Source organism: Pagrus pagrus (assembly GCF_965226575.1).
Source record: "Pagrus pagrus genome assembly, chromosome: 4".
Lineage (NCBI taxonomy): Eukaryota > Metazoa > Chordata > Actinopteri > Spariformes > Sparidae > Pagrus > Pagrus pagrus.
The window spans coordinates 35,170,987-35,195,480 of record NC_140188.1 but is presented as its reverse complement, the minus strand read 5'-3'; the positions used below and the strand labels follow the sequence as shown (position 1 = coordinate 35,195,480).

Genomic DNA, 24,494 nt, shown 5'->3' with positions numbered 1-24,494 from the left:
TTGTTTGAGATGAGCCAGTTGTCATAATGCATGTCAGTCAAATTGGTGTCCAATCCGGACTTACCCTGATGTCATATACAAATGGGTACCAAAAACCTCATGAGAGTGAGGCAGTTTTTATAGTTAGATGCAGCAGCGGCTCTTCATTTACTGCAGGAACAAGGACATGACGAGAAACTCCTAGTTCTCATCTAATCTAATAGCTCATTGGTTTATAATGTTGACTGCACAATATGACATTTTATAGGGCATTAGTGACCAGATTTTTTCAAGTCGACTTATCCGTCAATAAAGTCGAAGTCGAGTCGACACGTCGTTTGATGACGTCATCACATTGACACAGCGGAGGAACACCTCCATATGTGTGTCTGGCCCACAGCCGGAGAGTTTTAAAACCAGGAAACAGCTGATCACAGTAATCAGTCCATCACTTCAGCCGCGGACGTCAAGATGAGCAACTGGAAAGCCGCTGAGATCCGGGAGATGCTAGCGTCTCCTCGGTCTCTGTAGCTGACAGCTAGCGGACACAACCAAACAGCTAGTAGCTGCTGTCAGCTTGTTGTGTAGCAGCAAGCTATGAACAGTCGCTACTTTCAAATTAAAAGCCCCCCGCTAAGAACCCAGTTCTAAAATCCAATGGGATGCAATGTAAAGTTCTTATTTTGAAGACAAATTCGTTGTCACTGTTCACTGCCCAAAAAAAAACCAAAAAAAAAAACCAAACACGACTTGTCGACCACTCTCAGGGGTCGTCGACTTGCGCCACTGACGTCGACGCGTCGACAAATCGGCTTTTCTGTTAATGCCCTAATAGAAACACATATTTTAGTTGAATTGGAGGGATTTTACATGCAGCAGACCCAGGTAAGGAATGGCCACTGCAGTATGGACACAACTGTAAGGGGCACACACTCCACCAGGTGAGCTATATGACAAAATAAAACATGGTAAATGCTAAAACATAGTAGAGAAGAGTCATAAGCAAGCTGACTTGTGAATGGTAGTTACACAGCAATATTTAGCTAAGGTTAACTGGCATTAGTTATCATTAGACATAGTATGCTAGTGATCAATTACAGCTTTAACAGCAAAACCTCTCAAAGTATGGATTTGAGCATGGTTTTTGCTAATGAATTCAACTTTTTCTTTGTAAAAAGGAAGTCTGTAGTAGTGTAACTCTTAAAAGGAGAAATAACTTAATCCTGTCCTAGGAAAGACAAGAAATGAATGTGAAAGGGATAATTCTAATTCTCGAAGATACCCATTTCATTGATCTAATTCAGATTGTTGATATCTCATTATTTTAGGCTGTACTTACCCAAGGACTGTGGATTAGGTTCTCCATCTCTTTGTGTGTAGTTGCTTTGGAACCAATTTTGAAAGTATTACTAAAGAAAAAGCACCCCACGAAAGTATGTGTGTGGACCTACTGTGAGAGCTTCCATTTGTGCATAATGAGCAAGCTATGATTGCTTATGCTAATGGACGTTATTGTTAACTTCTTGCGTTTTTTTTTCTAAAAGGCATGAAGTGATTGACAAAATCATTATTTTTTTTAAATCATGTGATGCTACAGATTAGGGCATTAACAGAAAAGCCGATTTGTCGACGCGTCGACAACAGTGGCGCAAGTCGACGACCCCTGAGAGTGGTCGACAAGTCGTGGTTTTTTTGGGGGGTTTTTTTTTTTTTTGGGCAGTGAACAGTGACAACGAATTTGTCTTCAAAATAAGAGCTTTACATTGCATCCCATTGGATTTTAGAACTGGGTTCTTAGCGGGGGGCTTTTAATTTGAAAGTAGCGACCGTTCGTAGCTTGCCACTACACAACAAGCTGACAGCAGCTACTAGCTGTTTGGTTGTGTCTGCTAGCTGTCAGCTACAGAGATCGAGGAGACGCTAGCATCTCCCGGATCTCAGCGGCTTTCCAGTTGCTCATCTTGACGTCCGCGGCTGAAGTGATGGACTGATTACTGTGATCAGCTGTTTCCTGGTTTTAAAACTCTCCGGCTGTGGGCCAGACACACATATGGAGGTGTTCCTCCGCTGTGTCAATGTGATGACGTCATCAAACGACGTGTCGACTTGACTTCGACTTTATTGACGGATAAGTCGACTTGAAAAAATCTGAAGTCACTAATGCCCTACTACAGATGGTTGACTGCAGCTGCGCTACAGGTGCAATGTTAAAGTATAACTCTCGCCAAAATGCAACCTAGGCTTTTTTTTGTGAATGTACCTGAGTCAAACCTTAGTGTAAAAGCATAATTACAACGAAAAACCCACTTTTAAAATTTACATGGAATTTTCGTTTTTGGGTCAAAATCATTTTCAATTGCGTGCTAGTGGCAACTGTATGGTAGCATCAAAATCGCTAATTTTAAAACACTAAAAAGACTCGACCCAACATGAAACTTTGCTCGTAGTATCACCAGGGTCTCTACACATGAACACAAGCATTGAGAACATTGTTTGTGTACACAGAGTTTACTAAAAAGAAGGTTTCTGAACAACTCACGTTAGCAATCGCTTGCTCCGCTCACAACTGTCCTGCCAGTCGAGATGCGTCGATCCCCGAGTGCAGCTCCATATTACGCCGCACTCGGGGATCGACGCATCTCGACTGGCAGGATGGCTACTGCTACTGCTAACGTGAGTTGACTCGGGTACATTCACAAAAAAAGCCTAGGTTGCATTTTGCCAGTTACACTTTAAAGACCAGTTTGACTCTACCTGTATCTGAATAACATATTCAGTTGCCAGGTCCCTTCTGAGCACTTGATTGGCCACCAGTGTTCCATCTTTCTCCAGTACAAACTCTCCACCTTCATTTCCTGACAGGATGCGGAGGTCAAAGGGTGGGCCATTATGGGAGGAGTCCTGATCTGTGATGGACAACTGCAGGATGCTGGTGCCAATTGGCTTGTTTTCCTGGAAGTGGAGATGCATCATTAGAAGGACCTACCTGTCTGTGGGTACATTTTGTGGGGCGCTTTATGTTTCAGCAAGATGATGCATTCAAAATACTGAATAGTAATTTCAATTTTTAGTACCCTGAAAATACATTTAGACTGCCAGATATGTTAGTGTATAGCAATATTATTTGGTCATTGTGAAAGAGTATTCAAAAAGTTTATTTGAAGGGTCAGTTATCATTACCACAGAATGAACTGTGGAATTTGTCCTTCATCTTTTTGGATTGGTTCTAGCAAGGGCTCTCTCAAATTCCAGTATGAACATAAGGAATGATTATATCAAGCAAAAATCAATGTGCCACTAGAGACTGGATTTTTGTGTAAAAGGTCAGTTCACCCCAGAATGAAAATTCTGTCATTATCTACTCTCCCATACGCCTCATGTGTATGGGAGACAGGTAAAGTTTCGTAGTCCATAAAACATTTCTGGAGCTTGACAGCAAAACAGCGTTGAAGAATTCTGCTAAACAACTGAGCTGGAGACATGTTTTGAAGCATGAAAAAGCAACAGAAAAAAGTCTGGCATAATCCAAGTTTTCCGAAGCCCCGAGAACCCAAGATGAATACATTATTTACACCCATTTTTAAGCTGACATCTTCACTGTCGTTGTTCAACTAAATGTGCTTGCACCTACTGCATCTGAAGAAGGTGCATGAGCTCAGCTGCACAATAATGTCTTTTCAAATCCATTTGAGAGATGTGGATTGTGCCAGCTGAGCTACATGGAGCAAAGTTTTTTTCATTGTTTTTTTGTTATTAACATTTTCCCACAAGTCTCCAGCCACTTCAGTTGTTTCTGAAAATGCTTCAACACTGTTTTACTTTAAAGGTTAAGAAATGTTTTGTGACCAACAAAATTTCTCCCAACTTTCTATCGGCATGGATATGAGTAGATAATGACTGAATTTTCATTTTTGGGTGAATTTACAAACACCTGAAAGTTTGTAATCCTATTCTAAAATCTGTTACTTTACTGGGGTAGACAAAAATTGGTAGTATTATACTAACAAACCTTACCACTAATTTCACTCATACCTACTTCAGATGCAAGTATTTGTTTGTTTATTCAGCTATTCTTACAGGATTTGTACTGAATGTTTTAAAAGGGGACCTACTGAGGCTTCTTATGTACAGGTATGTATTTTTGTGCTGCACCACCAAAGTTGGAATTATTCTTACCAAACAATGATTCACTGAATTTTTGTCAAAGTTTATTTTCAGTAAATTTTGCATTCTTATATTTGTGATAAAATGTAATAGCATGTGGATTGTACGGTTTACCTGTGTGACAGCAGTGAGATTGGCCGGAGAGAAGATGGGTGGGTTGTCATTGATGTCAGAGATATCTATGTTGACCATCACGGTTGAGGACATGGGTGGGATTCCACTATCTAGAGCTCTGATGGCCAAAGAGTAGCCGGGAACCTAGAACGACAGAAGATACAAAAAGCACGAAAAAAAACAAAATAAAGAATAGGTCATATAGGTCATCATGTATCATGGTCCTAGTCCCTTTGATGTCACCCATAGGTTTCTGAAAGCTTGCATTTCGGCCGTCATGGCACTTAGTGTAGCCAGAAAATGTAGATTTGATGAAAGTAAAGTTGTTTCTGTTTACTATTCAGTCAGAGTCCCTTCTTGTGGTGAAATAGTAAACTTTATCCTGAGAGCGGAAGTAGAGGATATCAAATCTAAATGTATTCTAGTGCCCATTACATGACATTTTTGTTATTCCATTCTATATTATATTATATTATATTATATTATATTATATTATATTTTATATATTTGTCACTGATAAAAAAATAAATAGAAAACACTCAAAGGCAGGCAGGTTGAAAACAAAAAGTGAGCTTTGATAAGCTGCTGTCCAAAAAGTAAGCAACAAAAACAGGCTGGGGCAAATCCACTAAAAAACAAAGAGAAATGAGAATACAAAAACCAAAAGAAGTACAAACCAAAGAAGCACTGGCAGCAACATAGATGGGAGACAATGCTGGAAGCATTCACTACTTATGTACTTCTACGGCTTCAATGTTTTCTGCGAATAATTTCCCAATTTAAAATGAATGGCGGAAACTCACATTTTCACACTTTTTCAAACATTTTCAACTCTTAACTATTCATTAATTTTTCAGCAATCGGACCAACAATCCTTCCACATTTTTCAACATATTCACTCCATTCAAACATTTAAACACAGACACGGTGACATAGTGCATTTTCAAACATTTGAACTGTATTCACCTGTTATCTTTTCATTCATTCAAGCCAGAAACTCCATTTAAATGTTCCAAATCATTGATACATTGAGATTTATTTAACTTTTCAGTCTCATTCAGTATATTTGATTCATTCTCAGTAACATCTCTTGATACACCATCAGCTGCTTCTCGACACAAATTCAGGCCAGCATTGACGTTTGGCTCACAGCTTATATTCTATTTTTGAATCATCTTCTTCAGAACTTGCCTTCTCTAGTCTTAACTGCTCCCTCGTCACATTTTAGACAGTAAACACACAAAACTTTCACTTTGTGCTCGGTATAGAATAGAATAGAATAGAATAGAATAGATATACTTTATTGATCTCAAGCTGGGAAATTAAGGTGTAGCAGCAGCATTACACACAGAGACGAATGACAACACAGTGAAATAAAAAGAACAACCTAGACATATTAACATAGCAATATAAAATGTAAAATAAAAAGAACAACCTAGACATATTAACATAGCAATATAAAATGTAAAATAAAAAGAACAACCTAGACATATTAACATATCAATATAAAATGTAATATAAAAATTGTATATATATAAAAAAAATATGTATACAAATGTATAAATGGGCAGTGTTGATGTATACATAAGCAGTATTAATTGTAGTGCAAAATAAAATACAATATAAGGTGCAGTGAACAGATGAGGTGCAGAACAGTGTAAAAACATATAAAGTGCGTGGAGACTGTACGTTATGACCAGAGTTTTAGCTGTTATTATACAGTGTGATGGCATGTGGCAGGAGAGATTTCCTGTATCTGTCCCTTTGACAGCGGAGCTGAAGCAGCCTGTGAGAGAAGGTGCTCCGCTGTCTGTCTACTGTGTGATGGAGAGGGTGCTGATCATTGTCCATGATGGATAAAAGTTTCTTCAGCATTCTCCTCTCCACCGTGGTCTCAAAAGAGTCTAGCCTGAGACCAAGTACAGAGCCAGCCTTCTTGATGATTTCATCAAGTTTGTTAGTGTCGCTGGCTCTGATGCTGCTGCCCCAACACACAGCAGCAAAGAAAATTGCGCCGGCAACAACAGACTGGTAGAAGATCTCCAACATCTTGCTGCACATGTTGAAGGATCTCAGCTTCCTCAGGAAATAGAGTCTGCTCATCCCCTTCTTGTACACAGCCTCGGTATTAGTTTTCCAGTCCAGTCTGTTGTCGATCACCACTCCCAGGTACTTGTAGTCGTCCACCTCTTCCACCACCTCCCCCCTGATCCGTAGTGGCTGTGAAGGCATCTTCTTCCTCCTTAAGTCAATCACCATCTCTCTGGTCTTGTTGACATTCAGCCTCAGGTGATTCTGTTCCAACCACTCAACAAAGTTGTCTACCAGTGTCCTGTACTCCCCCTCCTCTCCCTCTCTTACACACCCGACAACAGCTGAGTCATCAGAAAACTTCTGCAGGTAACACGACTCAGTTGTACTGAAAGTCAGTGGTGTTTAAGGTGAAGAGGAAGGGAGTACGCACAGTTCCCTGTGGAGCTCCTGTATCACTGACCACCACATCAGACAGGACACTGCCCAGACGGAAAAACTGTGGTCTGCTCGTCATGTAGTCAGTAATCCAGGAGATTCATGTGTCGTCAACACCCATCACCTGCAGCTTCTCACCCAGTAGCAGAGGTTGAATGGTGTTGAAAGCACTGGAGAAATCAAAGAATGTGATCCTCACAGTGCCTCCTCCACCATCCAGATGCATACGGGCCCGTTGCAGCAGGTAGATGACAGCATCATCAACTCCTAAATGGGGCTGATAGGCAAATTGCAAAGGGTCCAGATACGTCCTCACCTGTGGCCTCAGCTGGGCTAAGACCAGTCTCTCCAGGACCTTCATCACATGAGATGTGAGGGCGACTGGTCTATAGTCTGCCGGGTCGGATGGTCTCGACTTCTTGGGGACTGGAACCAAGCAGGATGTCTTCCACAGCATTGGGACTTTCTCCAAGACTCAGACTCAGGCTGTACAGATGTCCCAGTACAGGAGATAGCTGGCTGGCACAGGTCTTCAGGATCCTGGGTGTAATGCCATCAGGGCCTGCAGCCTTTCGCTGGTGTAGTCTTTCCAGCTGCCTCTTTACCTGGCCTGTAGTCACTGTTGGGCGGGGGTTGGCGCAGATGTCTTCAGTGGAGGAGGAGGAGGAGGATGTGGGGGAGAAGGAGGGGGGGCAGATGGAGAGGTGCTGTACAGGAGAAAGCTAGGGGGTGGGTCGAGCCATTTGGGACAGTGTGGGTGTGTGGGGGGCAGGGGGTGTCGGAGGGGTGGCAGGAGGTGAGCTAAACCTGTTAAAAACTGGTTCAACTGGTTTGCTCTATCCAGGCTCCCTGATGTCTGCCTGTCTTTCTCCTTCATCCTTGTGATGTGCTTCATTCCTGTCCACACATCCCTCACACTGTTCTGTTAGAGTTTGGCCTCCAGCTTCCTCCTGTAGTTGTCCTTGCACGTCCTCAACATCTCTTGGAGTTCATGCTGCACTCTCCTCTGCTCCTCTCTGTCTCCAGACATGAAAGCCCTCTTCGTCTTGTTCAAAAGTGCCTTCAGGTCACTAGTAATCCAGGGCTTGCTGTGGTCTGATCTGCCAAGGGGGGGAAGGGCTGTGGCGTCATATGCATCCATGGCATTAGCATACAGGAGATCCAGCGTTTTATTGCCTCTGGTGGGGCATTCAACATATTGGTGATAGTTATTTAAAGTTTTGTCCAGTGAGGCATGATTAAAATCACCTGTAATCACCGTGAATGCATCCGGGTGTTCAGTCTGTAGTTTAGCAGTGGCGGAGCTGATGACGTCACAGGCCACCGCTGCATCAGCTGACAGAGGGATGTAAACAACCATAACAATGATCGACGTGAATTCCCTCGGTAAATAATATGGACGCATTCCCACAGCCAGCAGTTCAATGTCCGGGGTACAGAGCCGCTCCGTCAGAGTGACATGTCCGGGATTGCACCACCTCTCACTCACATAAAGTGCAAGCCCGCCACCCTTCTTCTTCCCACTCTTGGAACAGTCTCTGTCTCCTCGTACCAAACCGTAGCCTGGAACCTCAACGCTGTTGTCGGGGATGTGTTCACCAGCCCTGCAAGTTCGTCCGTCTTATTCCCCAAAGACCTCGCGTTTCCCATTATAATCGCCGGGACCGCTGGCTTATGTCTTCTCCTTTTCCTCTTCCGCACGGCTCCAGACCTGCAGCCCCGGCGTCTCCTCTTTAACTCCCCTGGGACCACAGGTCTGTCTCCGGGCAGTAGCACAGGCTCACACAGCGCAATCAGCTGTTCGCGCATGTAAACAATGACCCCACTACTATCGGCAAAGTTCTCTGTTACAAAGAGTAGAAAAAGTAACAGAAGAACAGGGAGAAGGGCAGCAAACTTAGTCCAGCCATTGTCACAACTTTTATGAACGGGTTGTGATTGATCCGAAAAAACAAACGAAAGGAATTAACCAACAAATAAACAAAAGTTTAAAAAACACGACGGGAGCTGCGGCTACAGGTTGCCACATGGAGCGGCGCCATCTCATCTTGAGATGAGACCTATGATCTCATAGTTTCTACCATATCACCATTTAAATGATAGCAGTTAATGTCTTTCAGGGAGAAGCATGATAATGTGAGGTGAGCCTCAGCTAAAATCAACTTTCTCAGTCAAAGTGACTTACAACTTAGTTACCATCCCAGTGGCAACCAATAACAATTGGATGAAGACAGAGACAGATTTGCCAATGAGTGCAGTTTGACACAAACTCTCACACACCTACCAACACTGTCAAACAAGAATGCGTCAGACCATACTCGTGTGACATCATCTCCCACAAGATTCTCCCTCTCTCTCCCTCTCCTTGGATCTGCCTTTAGTTTTTATGCCCCAACTGCCTGGAACTGGTTACAGAGCACCCTAAAAGTTAACACCTTGATAGCATTTGCTGTATTTAAATCCATGAATTTAAACCACTCTTTAACTGAATTGTTTATTGTGCATTGTAGCTTCTATGAACACTATTTATAAGGGTATTTATACTGGTATTTGAATGTATATACTTTTTTCTTTCTAATATTTTATTGTCTTTTTATTCAACTGCCCTGAACAATCTCGCATTTAAATAACGGTAATAATTTCAGCATTACCATGGTGATGGCTGTACATGCAGAGGCAGTGGCCAATACACTCTCAAACTTTGCTACATCTTTGTTTCTGAAGCACACATTACCTATGGCAGAAATACACACATCGGAAAAAGAAGAGCAGGGATTGGATTGAGTGCAGATGACCTTGAGAGAATAACGGCCATTTTCTGACCAGCATGACCATCTGGATCATCAGGAAAGTCAAATGGATGAAACAAGTCTCAGGCTTACACCACAATGGGAAATCATCATCATCTTTACAGAGCGCTGGTTCAAGACAACTGTTTGTAACAGTTGGTTTTAATTAAACAGGCCTCAGAACTGGTTTCTTTGATCTCCTCCACAAAGAGTGACCTGTAAAGTCTACTCCACCTCCAGGGGAACTGCCACTTCAATATCAATAATGGACTTGGAAAAAAATCCTGCTGAGTTTGAATACAAGCAAAGCTTCTGGCCCGAATAAAATCCCTGGTCACATACTAAAAATATGTACCAGTCCACTAACTCAGTCTTCACACACCTGCAGAATAAGAACAACTACATTAGAATATGTGTTGATTTCACCTTAGCATTCATTGCAGTCTCTCCCATGAAACTGATGGGCTTGAGTAATAAACTCTGCATACACATATTGGACGTCCTCACAAACAGAGAGCCTTGAGAGTTTTGATTGGTGGTCACACCTCCTCCACTCTAGTCCTGAACACTGAAGCCCTCCCAGGGCTTTGTACTCAGCCCCCTCCTGTCCACACATCCATGATTGCACTCCCTGACATGGAGAAAAATCTGTTGTGAAAATTGAGGATGGCCCCCTGATCATTGGCTGAATTTAAATGATGATGAGTATTCATATAGGAAGGAAATGTGTAGTCCTTCACACATCAATGGTACCAATCAAACAAGCATCACTGATATTGCTAAAGCGAGGTGTCTGCAATAGAGCCCAAAGAATATCTAGCCTAATTTTGTCTCTAATCTAAAACATGCACACACTACACGTCCTGAAAATAACGACACATCACACACTACAGGATGTCATTAAGATTATCATGCCAGATACATATTTCCCATATTCCCATATCTTCCATATTAGCCTCTCTGCACTGGCTTCCCGTAAAACCCAGAATTGAGTTTAAAATCCTCCTCCTCACATACAAAAGCCCTTAATGGCCAGGTACTGGCATATATTAAAGACCTTATAGTACCCTAGGCAGACAGACACCCTTTCTATGTTTATGAGTAGACTTAAAACGTTCCTATAAATTATACTTTTAGTATTGCAAATAATGACATCTCAATTAGTAAAGCAGTTATTACTGCAGCTTCAGCAGCTCCAGCAAAAGGTTCGGTAATGGGATGATTTTAATTTGTGTGTGTGTGTGTCTGTGTGTGTGTGTGTGTGTGTGTGTGTGTGTGTGTGTGTGTGTGTGTGTGTGTGTGTGTGTGTGTGTGTAGGGGGGATGTTCAGTGTCCTGAATAGTGCTATAATGAGTACCTAGACATGTTTGAATAAAGGTGGTTAAAAGTCTCCCTCCCTCTCCTTCTCCCTCCCTCTCTCTCCCAACCCAACCGGTCAAGGCAGATGGCCGCCCACCAGGGTTAGGGTCCAGTTCTGCTCCAAGGTTTCTACCTGTTAAAAAGCATTTTTTTTTCTCAGCACTGTTGCCAAGTGCTTGCTCATTTGGTAATTGTTGAGTCTCTGGAAGTGAATTAATCAAGGAGTACGGTCTAGACCTGCTCAATTTGGAAAGTTTCATGAGATGACTTTTGTTTTGAATTGGCGCTATCCAAATAAAGATTCAGTTTTATTATCTGTCAACAGTAGGATGCTGACGCTAGCCTCATGGGCAAGGGTTATTTACAGTTGCTTGGCAACACTGTCAGCTGCTCCAGGATATCTCTCTGATGTAATGACAATCGCAGCCATCCAGATGTTGAATCCTAAATATCAAATGTGTTTGATATTTATCAGTGCATCCAAATGAGTCTGGATCAGTTTGGGAGGTTAAGACCGGATCCGTACACCCTTCAAATTACCAGATAATCTGGACCAACCAAGCTCTCCACCCAGATTTCTCCTCCAATTGTCGGGAGGGGTGATTGAGGGTTAAATCAGCTCAATACTGAGCATGGCCTTAGACCTGCTTAGCAGGGAGACAGGGGCGGAGAAAATAGAAGAACCACAATGGAGGTGAAACGTACGTAAAAACACACATATGCGCATATACCATAAGTATTAATGCATAGACACATTAGCATTGCACACACACACACACACACACACACACACACACACACACACACACACAGACACACACACACACTGACTGACTGACTGACTGACTGACACAGAGGGAAAGCTGCTGCTCTGTGTGATAACCCCAAACACACTTTCATCAGCCAAAAGCTTTGATCCCCCATACGCCCCTGCACTCTTTTTCTGAGCACACTCTGACGGCTCATCGACTGCATTCATGAATACTTTATGATAGGAATATGAACATTTCTGAAGTGTTCAAGCACTGTGGAGAAGAAATTGATAAAGAAAGTGAAGATGAGGAAGAAGAAGGGTGAAAAAACAAGTTGAGGGAGGGAGGGAGGGCAGGCAGGGGTTCATGCCTTCCATCTTTTTTTCCTGCTGTAAATTAAAGTGCTCATAATCAGAGTTGCTTTCTGTGTGGTACCCGTCATCAAGTGTGATTAGCTGCCATCTGGTCAGGGATCCATCTTGTAGCAAACCAGCACCCAGTGAGCCCGCCAGCGGCCAAAAGGCTCCTTCTTTACATCAAAGATGGGCAACCATGAGATCTCACAGCCTCAGGTATTCACTCAGTGCAAACATTACAGCAGTTCATTTCATATGCTGGCTTTTTATGCCTGTGTCATGGTTATGAAAGTGAACATGATAAAAACCTAAGTTTGACCAAGAGTTAATGGCTAATAGTTAATGGCAAAATGTGATTTAAAAAGACTGTCATGGTTACAATATTGAATAGTAAAATGCTGTTTGAAACAGGAGATAATGAATGAAAATAATAGTAATTCATGGAAAGACCTGATTAAAAAGAGTTCATGATTTGCATGTGTTAATATAACAATTCAGTAGGAAGAGTGAGTTAAAAAGGAATAATAATTCATTGTTTTCATGTGTCTTCAGTAAAAGAAGGTTAAAATGATGAGAGCTTTGCTTTTGTCTGGCAGGTATAGAAGACAACAACAGAGACAGTATGAGCACTTATAGATAAAATCGTTTATTGTATATCCCTTTTGTTTACGACCTTGTACTTACCTGTGATCAGAATTCACTTATATAAGCTATGTTTGGGAACGTCAATTGTTTTATGTTCTTTATCGAGTCTGTGGCAGATGTGCTGCACACAGCGATCGATTATTGATGTCTGTTCCGTGTTGAGAAAAAAGTAAGATGGCTGACTGACGAAAGAATACACACTGGCTGAAAACGTGTCTGCTTTTGTAGTTTTTCCGCCCTTTTTATATATCTTTTTCCCCGGCAACGGGGCGTAACACCTGCGTGGAGATGCTCAACAGCAATTTCACTGAGATTGTATATTATATGATTACATGTGAAAAATAAACTTGATTGATACAGTTACATATCATACAGCCTAATTAATAGAGTGTTTTGGGAACATGAAGTATGAGGCAATAATCTGTCGACTAAAACAAAGTAAGAGGCTATACTTTTAGCTGCAGTTTTGAACAGGTAGGTTATAACAGCTTATCTTCCTGCAAATATTTCATGAAAAATTATGTTTAATGAATATAAAACATTTCTGCCATAAACACTTGGTATTTTTGCAGTTCAACAACAGTAAAGTGAGTGCTTACTACTTAAACCATCAGTTTATTGCATTATAATATCAATTTTAGGAGTCGGACTCTCTCAGGTAAACTTTCATATGATGTGAATAACTTTAACAAAAAAGCTGATAAACTTTAATACATTGAATCAGTATTTGGAGCAAGAATCTCATTAAAAGTTGAGCTGCAGCTGTTATTTCAATTTAAAATACATATTTCATAATATTTAAAATAAACAATATATTCTGCTTTAGCATCCAAATGCACATGAAGCCTCATGAAAAGCTGTACTTCACTGCTACATTCAAGTGTGCACTTGTTTTTTTATTAAAGTTTTGTTTTTTACAGTTTTTTGTAGACTAAGCTCTCAAAGTGCCTGTGTATGTATGTGTGTCTGTGTGTATGTATGTGTTTCCTCACTGTCTCACGGTCCAGCTGCTTGTTGACTTTGATGACCCCACGGAGTGGGTCAATGAAAAACTGGTTGCCTCGGTCTCCGCTGATGATTGAGTAAAGGATGGCTCCATTCAGCTGACTGTCGACATCCTCTGCTACCATCTGCACACACGCACACATACACAGGCAGGGTTAGTGAGTGTTTCAATTTAAATGGTCACACATCTTGATAGTTTATCCCTGTCCTATACTGGACTAAACATATGTTTTATAAGTACAATAAAAAAATGTTAATACAATAAAAAAACATTTGTATTTGATTCATATAGCATTAATTCCTAATGAGCTGTACAAATATGAACCTTCCTCTGTTCCAAATGTCTCCTCTTTCAAACTTTCAGGACATACAGGTTTCTATGGTCACAGAGACTTTGATGTTCAAAGTAATCAAAAGTGATCAAAATAATCTATATGCTCACACCAAAATATACTGGTGTGAGGACTGTTATTCCATCCATCCATCGGTCCGTCCGTCCATCTATTCATCCATCAATCCATGTGATAGCGAAATCCCAGTGACTCTACTCTGAGCTTCCTCTGGATGTCTCTTTAGGTCACTACCTACAGCTCATGACCATAGGTGAGGGTTGGAACATAGATTGAGTGGTAAACTGAAAGTTTTGCTTTTTTGCTCAGCTCTCTCTTCACCACAATGTTCTTGTACAACATCTCCATTACTGTTGAGGCAGCACCAATTTGCCAAACTACTTCAAGCTCTATTTTGCCATTACATGTGAACAGAACCCTGAAATACATGAATTCCTTTGCAGCGAAGCAAGGAATCTGCATTTGGAGATGCTGACTCTCACCCCAACCACTTCACACTGAGCTGCCAACCACCCCAGTGCCTGTTTTAATGCGTCACACTCTGTTGAAGCCAACAGAACCACATCATCTGCAAAGAGCAGATATGCAAATCTTAGGTCCCCCAAACGGACATTTTCCTCCCCATGTCTGCACTTTGTAATAGTGTCCATGAATATCACAAACAAAATCGGTACAAGGGTCAGCCCTGGTGGCAACACCTACCTGAGACAAATTTGACTTTGTACCAAGGTTATGGACACAGTTCTCACTTTGGTTTTAAAAGGATCAGATGGCTCGTATTAACAACACCAGTATCCTATACCTTTCTTTCTCTATTCAAATGACAAAAAAGGTAACCTAGTCCTCTTTCACACAGATAGTATATAAATCTCTTTTGAGGTTATGCTGTTCTGCAGTGATTCTTAAGAATAGAAAAAAAAAGAAATGGAATTCAAAGACTATGGAAAAGATTACCAAAATGTCTGCTCAAAAAAGCTATCACTTAAAACATAAAACATATAACAGCTCTTTTATACAAAGAAAGTAAATACTAGGCCATTAGGAAAGTGATGATAAAGGGGATTCTCTTTCGACTATGAACATCCATAGCAAATTTTATAAATACATGGCCATTGGCTGTAAAGATATCTTGCTTTGGATGAAAAGTACTGTATGGTATTTTCAGACCACTTCCATCCTCAGGCCTCACAAAGATGCAGGTAAAGCTCTGATTGGAACCTACCTGGACGACAGACTCTCCAATAGTAGCGTCCTCTGACACCACTGCATTGTAAAGGTCAGAGCTAAACATGGGTGCATTGTCGTTGACATCTGTCACATTGATGTTCACTGTGGTGATGGCACTCAGTGGTGGCATGCCGCCATCACGAGCCTCCACTGTCAGGAAGTAGTCTCTGCAGGTCTCATAGTCCAGAGACTGGGAAACTAAAATGGCACCTGGGGAAGATGAGGACAGAGGGGGAACAGAAATATGCATTTGAGTAAATTAAAGAGAATATTTTAAAGCGAAACATCATGAGGGAGAGAACAGAAAATGTATAAAATGTCTACTGTCAAATAAAAAATCGTTATTTATACACATTATTTGGGTGTTTGTGGCTACTTGAAGAAGCTAAAGGTCTAACAATCGTCTATATTTTTATGTCAGCCCAAAAAGTTCTAAAAACAAATCAATCACATGATCCTTTATTACCATGAACACACTATGTAGTTTATTTTGACTCAGTCTCAAATACAGTCCTGCTGCTCCAAATGGTCACTGCATGGAGCACCAAAAGTGCTTTATTCCACTGATGATAACAGTCCACACCAAATGCATTATGTCTTTGTTTGTGTCAGGTTTGCTAATACTGTAGTGGCTGACTGTTTTGGAAACTAATGCGCCTTTTTAAAAATAAAACTTTATATTTGTGTTTCTAAATATTTATGTCTGCAGTAGAGTTTGGAAAAAACAACCAATAAATAAATAAATAAACAAACATATACATCCACAGTCTGTATCAGCCATAACAACTTCAAAGCACATTTAGTTACAGTATGCAGTGGTTCAGCATTACAGGCTTATATTCAGATCATAATAAGCATAATTACCGAACACAAAAGTCTGTTTTTCAAGAAAAAGCTAAATAAAATGCTTTAAGCCAGGGGATATTTTTAATTCAATATGGATGTAACATCGGAATGATTAGATGTACAGTAGTAAATTTGAAAACACATTATGTCATGCCTAATTTTAACAATTATTTTCTTACAATCATACAAATGTTTCTGTCTGCTTTAATGTATAGTTGTACACTACAGCAGACAGAAAACATGCCCAATGCGCATTTTTCAGTTGAAAAGACGTTTAAAAAATGTCCAGGGCAATATGACTTTGGAGAATACCTTTTAATCAATATTGTCTCTCTTTCAATCTTCAAATGAACAAATCCTCAAAATTATTACACAAGTTTGTGGGTTTTTTTGTCACCTTTACCTGAGACAGTCTACAGTATATTCAAACACTTCACTGATAAACCACAGAATTGTAGTGTAACTTTAGGCTTTATGACTAAAAGTTTTAGATCACTTCTGTCGATAATCTCACATTTCTTCTCTCTCACTTGTCCACTTGAGCTCTCTGTCTCTGTCTCTGTCTCTCTCTCTCTGCGGATGAATGTATTGAATGTATTTCCATTTTTTGCTCACTTTATACATCTCCATGAACTCTCAGAGGCAAATATCACTTTTTGAGTTCTAGTTACTTTTCAGATTAGAATTTTTTACAACCTTTATTCCCCAGTGAAAACCATGTAGCCTATCTCTAAATATGGTCATTTTTAATGGGAATTATTAATTAACTATTAAGTTTTCCTTAATGGTTGAGAAATTGTTCCTATTTCTTAAGCTAAATAATTATATTGTCACAAACTGAAAACAAGCTGTTTTGTCTGAGCTCATGTAAAGTTGACTATTTAGAGATACAATGTTCTAACAGGGCAGCAATGCTACAGACATGATTATCTTATGCAATATGATGCATTGATGTGTATTAAACTACCCAACAGTGTATAAAGTAATTGAAATTATGACAATCTTTAACATCTACAGCCAGAAAAGCAACATAAACATGAATGCAGCACTACTGTAACATTAATGCAAAAACATCATGAAACCAATAATAATAAACCTGATGGGGATCAATTTTCTACACAATGAGTATTAGAATATACTGATACTTTAAGTCCTTTTTTCTGATAATGTTTCTATAACTTTAGTTAAATAAAAGTATTGACTGCAAGAATTTTACTTGTGGTATAGATTATTTTACAGTAAATTCGAAGTACTTTTACCACCAGTGCCCTCTCTCCTTCTCTACTGCAAGTCTACCCTTTATCAATTGACGATTTTTATAATGTTGCAGCACCCCTTCTTCCTGCATCCATACCTGTGTCTCTTTTTTCAATTCAGTTCCAATCTTGGTGATGACAGGGCTTAATATTTTTAACTGGGTTGTCATGGATTGATGTGAGGCCTTCATGCGACTTGGAAAAACCCACAGGGCAAAGTAAAGATGAAGCCTCTTAAAACTTCCCGTTCTTCCATGACAGGGCCCTAACTGGTGCATGATGGGTCTGTGCTCAGACCTGGAAGAGTCCATGACTGGATTGAGAGCCCCGCAATGACGTAGTGAACGTGGGGCCGTATCATAACACCCCTAAGCACCATGTGTGGAAACCAGTTGCAATGGTTTATCTATCCACAGGGCGGAAATGTAATTTCTCATGCTGTTAGATTACTGCTAGACCACACCATCAGGTGCGTGCAGAAATCCGAGAGCAAAAATTTTTCTTGCCACAGTGAAAATAATATATTTGAAAGGCTAAACACCAACAAGCAGAATATTTCGTTAGGTAAAAATGTTCAATATATTTAGACTTTTGGACTTTTGGACAAGTGTAGAGGACTTCATGATCATAAAATAAAGTCAATGACAACAGATGTACTATGTGATCACAGATCTTTTGTTTTGAGTCCTGTCTTTATTGAACAGACTAGCTGTGGAGAGGAATTAACGCGAGGAGACAATTTCCATGAATGTGGATAAATTAACAGAAGTTATGAGTGTCCATCAGTATGTCATATGGTGCTTAAGCAGGTAACAGAGGAAAGCTGGATCTAGTGCCAATACAGATTGTATTACTGTGGGAAAAGTGTAGTCATTCCCTACAGACAGCAGTTAACATTTCCAAGTCAGGCGACAGACTACAGGTGTGAATGCACGTCACTTTTCCTATGATGGAATCAACAAGGTTTCCCCATAATTAAGCAATGTTTAATATTTTCCCTGACTTTTGCATCAAATTTCCAGATGGGGAATGTAGCTCACCATTAGATCATTTGAACCAGCCTTCATGATTCAACTGAGGAACTGTGGAATTGTCCAGCTGTTCTTTTGGTTCTTCACTTAACATTTCAAATCCACAGTGAAAGGTATTGTACAGTCTTAGTGCAGTGTGACATGGCATCGCATTCCAAGCCACATTGCTGTAGTAAGTTTGTGCAACGCTATGTCAGCCAAGTGACTTCTATTGGCATTATATTGTCACACATACTATGCTATGCACACATGCTATGCACAAATGAATTAAGTCTGTGGCAAAAGTGCCCCATACTCACGCTAAGGCCTTTGCACGCTGCCACGCAGTAACTCGCCATTTCAATTCATTTCAATGATGGAAGGGCAGAAGAGGGTAAACAGTTTCGATCATGTTGGTAGGACAGATTTTGCTCTGCCACTCAGAGTTCACTGTGAGGGACTTCTTGTCTATTGCTGACCAATCAAACAGAAGGGGGCAAGCATTGTGGAAATAGCAGGCATTGCGGTTCAGAAGCAAACATGGAAGAGCTGATAATGTTGGTGCCTGAGTACCCGAAGCTGTACAACACAGCACTAGTAAATTGCCCAATTCGCTGTGACACTACACATCCAGCAGACATTTAGCAACATTATCATCCAATCAGATGATCTCATGTTTGTGTCCACCTAAACATTAATAATAAGTCCCATTAGCTCAGACCAGCTTCTGATAAAAATATCAGGATGGTCAATGTTTCTCTGCACTTTCAGATTTTTAATTGAAAATGGTTGCCTGCTTCGGCTGAAATATGGTATGAAAATGGAGATTGTGGATTGTAAAATCAAAACAATGAGGTAATAGAGCCCAAGTTGCTCAGCAGCACTGAAGGGATATGCAGAGTTGATGTTATTTCTCTGGTTTGTCACTATGAGCAGCAGTTTTTACATTACACATTGTCATTTCATGCAAAAATAATGATCAGTACAGCTTTAAAACATCTATGTATGGAATTTGAAACTACATTTTTTTATCATAACACCTTGTGGATGTTGTGGTAATATAGAAATAAACGACTTGTAGGAATTAAGCACTCACAGTGAATATGACTGAAGTGACTGAAGGCATCTGAGATACTTGGGTATGGGTAATGTACATCAAGTATAAATGAATTGAGGGATAGTTACTGCAGAGATGTGCTTAGCACACTCACCAGTTAGTGGGTGGATGTGGAATTTCCCATGCTCATTGCCTGATCGAATGCTGTAAGTGATCTCAGCGTTGGTTCCTATGTCCTTGCTGGCGGCATAAACTCTCAGAACCTCTGTTCCCACTCCTACATCCTCCGGCACTGTCGCCAGCTGATCACGGCGCTCAAACACAGGTGGGTTGTCATTGATGTCCAGCACAGTGATCGTGACGTTGACCAATGAGGAGAGGGGCTGCGGTGAACCCAAGTCAGACGCGAGGACTGTTATCTGGTAAGCCGGCTGAACCTCACGGTCAAGGATGCGTTCAAGGACCACAATGCCTGAGGACTTATCGATGGAGAAGGAACCTCCTGCAGAGTCGGCCAGGGAGTATATCACCATACGGCCCGGACCTGCTGCAGAGCAGAGAGAGGTACACATTAGAGATTTAAAGCCCTCAGTATGAACACAGTGATGACTGCTTCTGACAAATTTTGTACGATTTTGAAACAGACAATCTTACAATTATACCAAGTTCTGCAATATTGTTCTTCCTGGAGAAACTATTGGTGAATATGCTCTCTTTCTGAATATTACCCCTTCCCCTGGCCCCCATCATTATTTTTTTCTACAAGGGCACTAACATGGTGTCATCAATGTGAGGCAGAAATTAGGGAGGAGTGGGCCAGGAGGAGTCTGTGACATCAGGCTCATGGGTTGTTGGGAGTGGGGTGGAGTAATTCATTCATTCAAATTTATTTTGCACCACACTTTTATTGATTGATGTTTTTATTTTCACTAAATTTAATGTTTGTTTCCCGGTACTTTTGCTGTCTTTACTCATATGACCTTGTTTTTTTGTATCTGCTTTGGATTTCATTTTGTGCTACTATTAAAATAGTATCAGCTTCACTCATTTGTTGTTCTGAAATTAACACACTTTTTATTTTATCTACGAAAAGCTTCTCACGAATAAGTATAGTATAGTAGCATTTGAACCACTACTTGCAGTAGTGTTAACACCAATCGTAGCAAGTAGCAATACCAGTAGTTGTAGTATCACCTTCATCAGGGTCTATGGCCTGGATTCGAGTGAGCAGGGCTTTGGTGGCTGTGTCTTCATAGATGCTGGCAGTGTACAGTGACTGGGTGAAGATGGGTGGGTTGTCATTCACATCAGTCACTATTAGCTGCACCTCAGCACGGCACCCCCGCCCTCCACCATCAGTTGCCTGGGCAACCAGCCTGTAGCTGGGTGTAATTTCACGGTCGAGAATCGCAGATGACTTCACCTCACCTAGGCAGGTTAGAAAACAAATGTGAAACATTGAAAGATGGAGCCATATGGGGATATAAGTAGTATCCACAGTAATAAGTGTGACTGAACTTGGCCCTATTACACTGATGAAGTGTCAATTTGCGCAATCAAAGCCATACCGGTGTCCACGTCCATGCTGAAGTCCTGGGATCCAGGACCATGTAAGGAGTACTGGATCCACGCATTGATGCCTATATCTGCATCTGTAGCGCCAACCCTCAGCAGCACACTGCTGACTGGGATGTCCTCTGGAATGGAGGCAGTGTACATAGCCTGCAGACACACATACACAGCAAAGATATAGAGACCCAGTCAATGGAATGAAATTACATTATGAAAGGTTGGTGAACCTTAAATACATTTACAGATTTCTCATCCAAGCAGTGTATGATGTGCTACCAAGCCGATTAAATCTGCACACATGGGGCATAGCAGAGTCACCATCCCACTATGTTCAAGGCCAGGAACCCTAGAACACATTCTCAGCAGCTGCAGCAGCACTTGGAGAGGGACTGATGGAGGCATCATCAGGTCCTGAAGACCATCACTGAAACCATCAGAGCAGGAGTTGAGTGGGCAAAGTGGTCGTGACCCTCCATGGAGGCCATTGCCTTTGTTGGAGCTGGAGAGCAACCAAACTCAGCCACACGATCTGCAGGCATCCTAAACTCAGCAAGGGTCCTGCAGATGCTGGTGGACCTCAAATGGCAGCTGAAGTTCCCTAGCCATATTGCAGCCACTACCCTGCAACCAGACATTGCTCTCGTGTCTGAGTCCACCAAGCGACCTTTGCTGCTGGAGCTAACAGTCCCATCGGAAGACTACTTGAAAGAGGCCTTTGAAAAGAAAGGACTCCAAATACGCAGGACTGGTTAGCGACTGTCAGCAGGCAGGCTGGAGAACAAAGTGTATCCCAGTGGAGGTTGGGTGTATGGTGTTGAATGACCCGAAACACCAGATGATTCCAGTAACATCACTGATGATGTGTCCAGAAGCATCAGTAGATGTATCTTCACAACATCAGTAAGCTGAGTCACATAAATGTAGTAGACAGTAAAGTATCTACAACTAACTGTCATTTGCCAATGTCTTTAACTGCAACATGCAGTTTTATTCCTCACCTGGTTACAGATGGGGCTGTTGTCATTGGTGTCCAACACTGTCACCTCCACCGTTGCTTGGGAAACAAAGAGTCCATCACTAGCAGTGACATTGATTATGTAGAGGTTGCGCTCCTCCCTGTCCAGTGGCCACTTCACATACATCTTCCATTCACCCTGAACCAGACCCAGTGCAAAGACACCACGATAGTTCCCACCTGGACAACACAGGTGAGATACATGATCAGTTAGGACAATTTGGGACATGTAAGTCTTTATTATTACTGATTTCCTCAAAAATAGCATAAAAGTAGTAATACAAGTAGTGTTACATGTGCAACATGTATTTTTTTTAACAAAGTTTCACTGATTCACTGGATTCCTCTTCACCATCGCTTCCAAACATGTCTGCAGCAACGAGCTTCAGAGGTTCTGAAGTTCACTGAAATGTAACTTACTGTAATGTTAATTTTCTCTTGATTGCTGAATGAAGGGGGTATGTTCTTTATTTAATGAACATACAGGAAAATGGAGGACTAGAAAAGAAAAGACACTGGAGGATAACAAAAGGAACAGAGTTTCTGGTGAGTGCTGGCTTTAGTTATTGTGAAAATGGAACACAGACCCTTGGGCACAAACATCCTTACGGCTAATGTACAGTCAGGAACTCTGGCTGTTTAATTAAATGTCTTCCCTTCTGTCAGTCTATACAGTAAATATACATACTATACCATACTATATACTATAAATGAAACAGATTTTTTGACAATAAGAATGTATGTTCCTCTATGTTGTCTCTTGATTAGCTGTGGCACTGTTGTACTTAATAATATAAAGTGGTTCTCTTTTGGAAGTGAGAAAGGTCACATATCGTCTGCATTTTTGACAGCTCATTTGCTTTTTTTTTTTTTTTTTCACGCAATTATCTGTACTTTCTACTCCTTACATTTAAAAAATAGCCTCATTACTCGTGAAATTTCACTGCGCCTCTGATACGCCTCCGGAGAGGCACAGTATTGGCGAGCCAGCGGCGCGGAGCGGGGGCGTGTCGGTCTGTTGTTCACTGTCTGATAACTGTACAGATCCTTCACTCAACAAAATATAGATAAATGTCCCACAAAGCAATGTTACATGACCATACAACAGTAACGTAGTAACTGGTTGTGACTTATATGAGGAAAAAATACCGCAGTTATTCGTGGAGGAATGTCTGTCCGACCGACTCTTTGTCACATTTCTGCCCGAAAAACAGCGTCTGTCCCCGGCAAAAAACTTTAACCCGCCAACTGTTTGTCGGGGTGAAGACTTCAGTGAACTTTCCCCCATAAACAGCCAGTGATAGAGTCAGACAGTGTCCCGTTTACTGTTGGTGATTATGTAATTAAGAGAAAAACGTAACTTTGTCATATTCCAGGATGTTTGATGGGTCAGGATCCCAATCACAACACATTATTTGTTATGGATGCTGTTATAATGTGTTGTGATTGGGATCCTGACCCACCAAAACAGCATCCATATGATTATAAACATTCAGCAGGTGTATGTTTAGATTAACATGAGGACACCGGGAGAAACACTTTGAAAAAAACACACGTCATCATCATGACGTGTACCGTCACGACTCTTTTGGAGCTGCGGCGCCAGCTTTCTGTGTGAATTACACTCTTTTGGATGTACTTAAAAAAAAACTGTTTTCTAATGTAACATTAACTTGATATTGGTATTAAAAAATGTTTTAATACATAATCCATGTCCTATTATAAATTAGGATGTTATGGTATCAATCTGTAAGGTCAAACCATCAAATTTTACTCAATGGCCTGTGTGCCCTGTCATGTGGCCTTGGTGCCCCTTAAAAAAAAAAAAAGTGAAGGCCAAATGGCCTTGCCCTTAAAATGACAAAATTCCAGCCCTGTCTGACACAATATTGGTTTGTACGCGATCCATCGCCCCTGCACGACACAAATCACATCACACTCCAGCAAGGACATAGCAGACTTTATGTGTGTAGCCTAGTACGAAGATGTCCGTGGCAGAGACTCAAGAGAACTCGAGCAAAATGTCACAGATGTTAATGCTCAGTAGTACACATATATGGTTCTTTAATGTATTTGCATTGTACTAAAATGCGTTCATTTTCAATGGGCATATATGTGGCTGAAACAGGTAGCCTAGTGCATCCCAAATTTTTCAACATTAACATTTTAGTATGACATTATAGTCATTAAGGCCTTTATAAAAATGTTTTTTTGGGGAGGTGGGGTAGTGCACTAGGCCCCTGTGGCGCGGCCTAAGCTTTTGTCCTTAATGGCATTTTTTTCCCTTACATTACTTTTACTTTTATACTTTAAGTAGTTTTGAAACCAGTACTTTTACACTTTTACTTGAGTAAAAAGCTTGAGTTGATACTTGAACTTCTACAGAAGTATTTTTAAACCCTAGTATCTATACTTCTACCTGAGTAATGAATGTGAATACTTTTGACACCTCTGGTAAACAACTACCATTGCCAGTGAAAATCTAAATGAAGATCTATATAAAACTGAGCGATACAAAGGAAGAGAATA

General features: G+C 40.9%; 1 protein-coding gene across 9 annotated transcripts in view; it reads right to left on the bottom strand.

Annotated features, from left to right (window-relative positions):
* The window catches only part of fat3a (FAT atypical cadherin 3a), a 353,888-nt gene that overhangs the window by 79,588 nt on the left and 249,806 nt on the right, over positions 1-24,494 (bottom strand). For 6 of the 9 annotated variants that reach the window (XM_084350977.1, XM_084350971.1, XM_084350970.1 and 3 more), the window contains 8 exons: positions 21,949-22,145; positions 20,947-21,100; positions 20,573-20,806; positions 19,533-19,925; positions 15,205-15,419; positions 13,620-13,757; positions 4,258-4,401; positions 2,734-2,931 (listed from right to left, as the gene is read on the bottom strand). In XM_084350977.1, coding sequence (XP_084207103.1) covers positions 2,734-2,931; positions 4,258-4,401; positions 13,620-13,757; positions 15,205-15,419; positions 19,533-19,925; positions 20,573-20,806; positions 20,947-21,100; positions 21,949-22,145 — 1,673 coding nt within the window. The remainder of the gene's footprint in view (positions 1-2,733; positions 2,932-4,257; positions 4,402-13,619; positions 13,758-15,204; positions 15,420-19,532; positions 19,926-20,572; positions 20,807-20,946; positions 21,101-21,948; positions 22,146-24,494) is intronic. The other 3 variants (XM_084350972.1, XM_084350975.1, XM_084350978.1) reach the window with 1 other exon arrangement.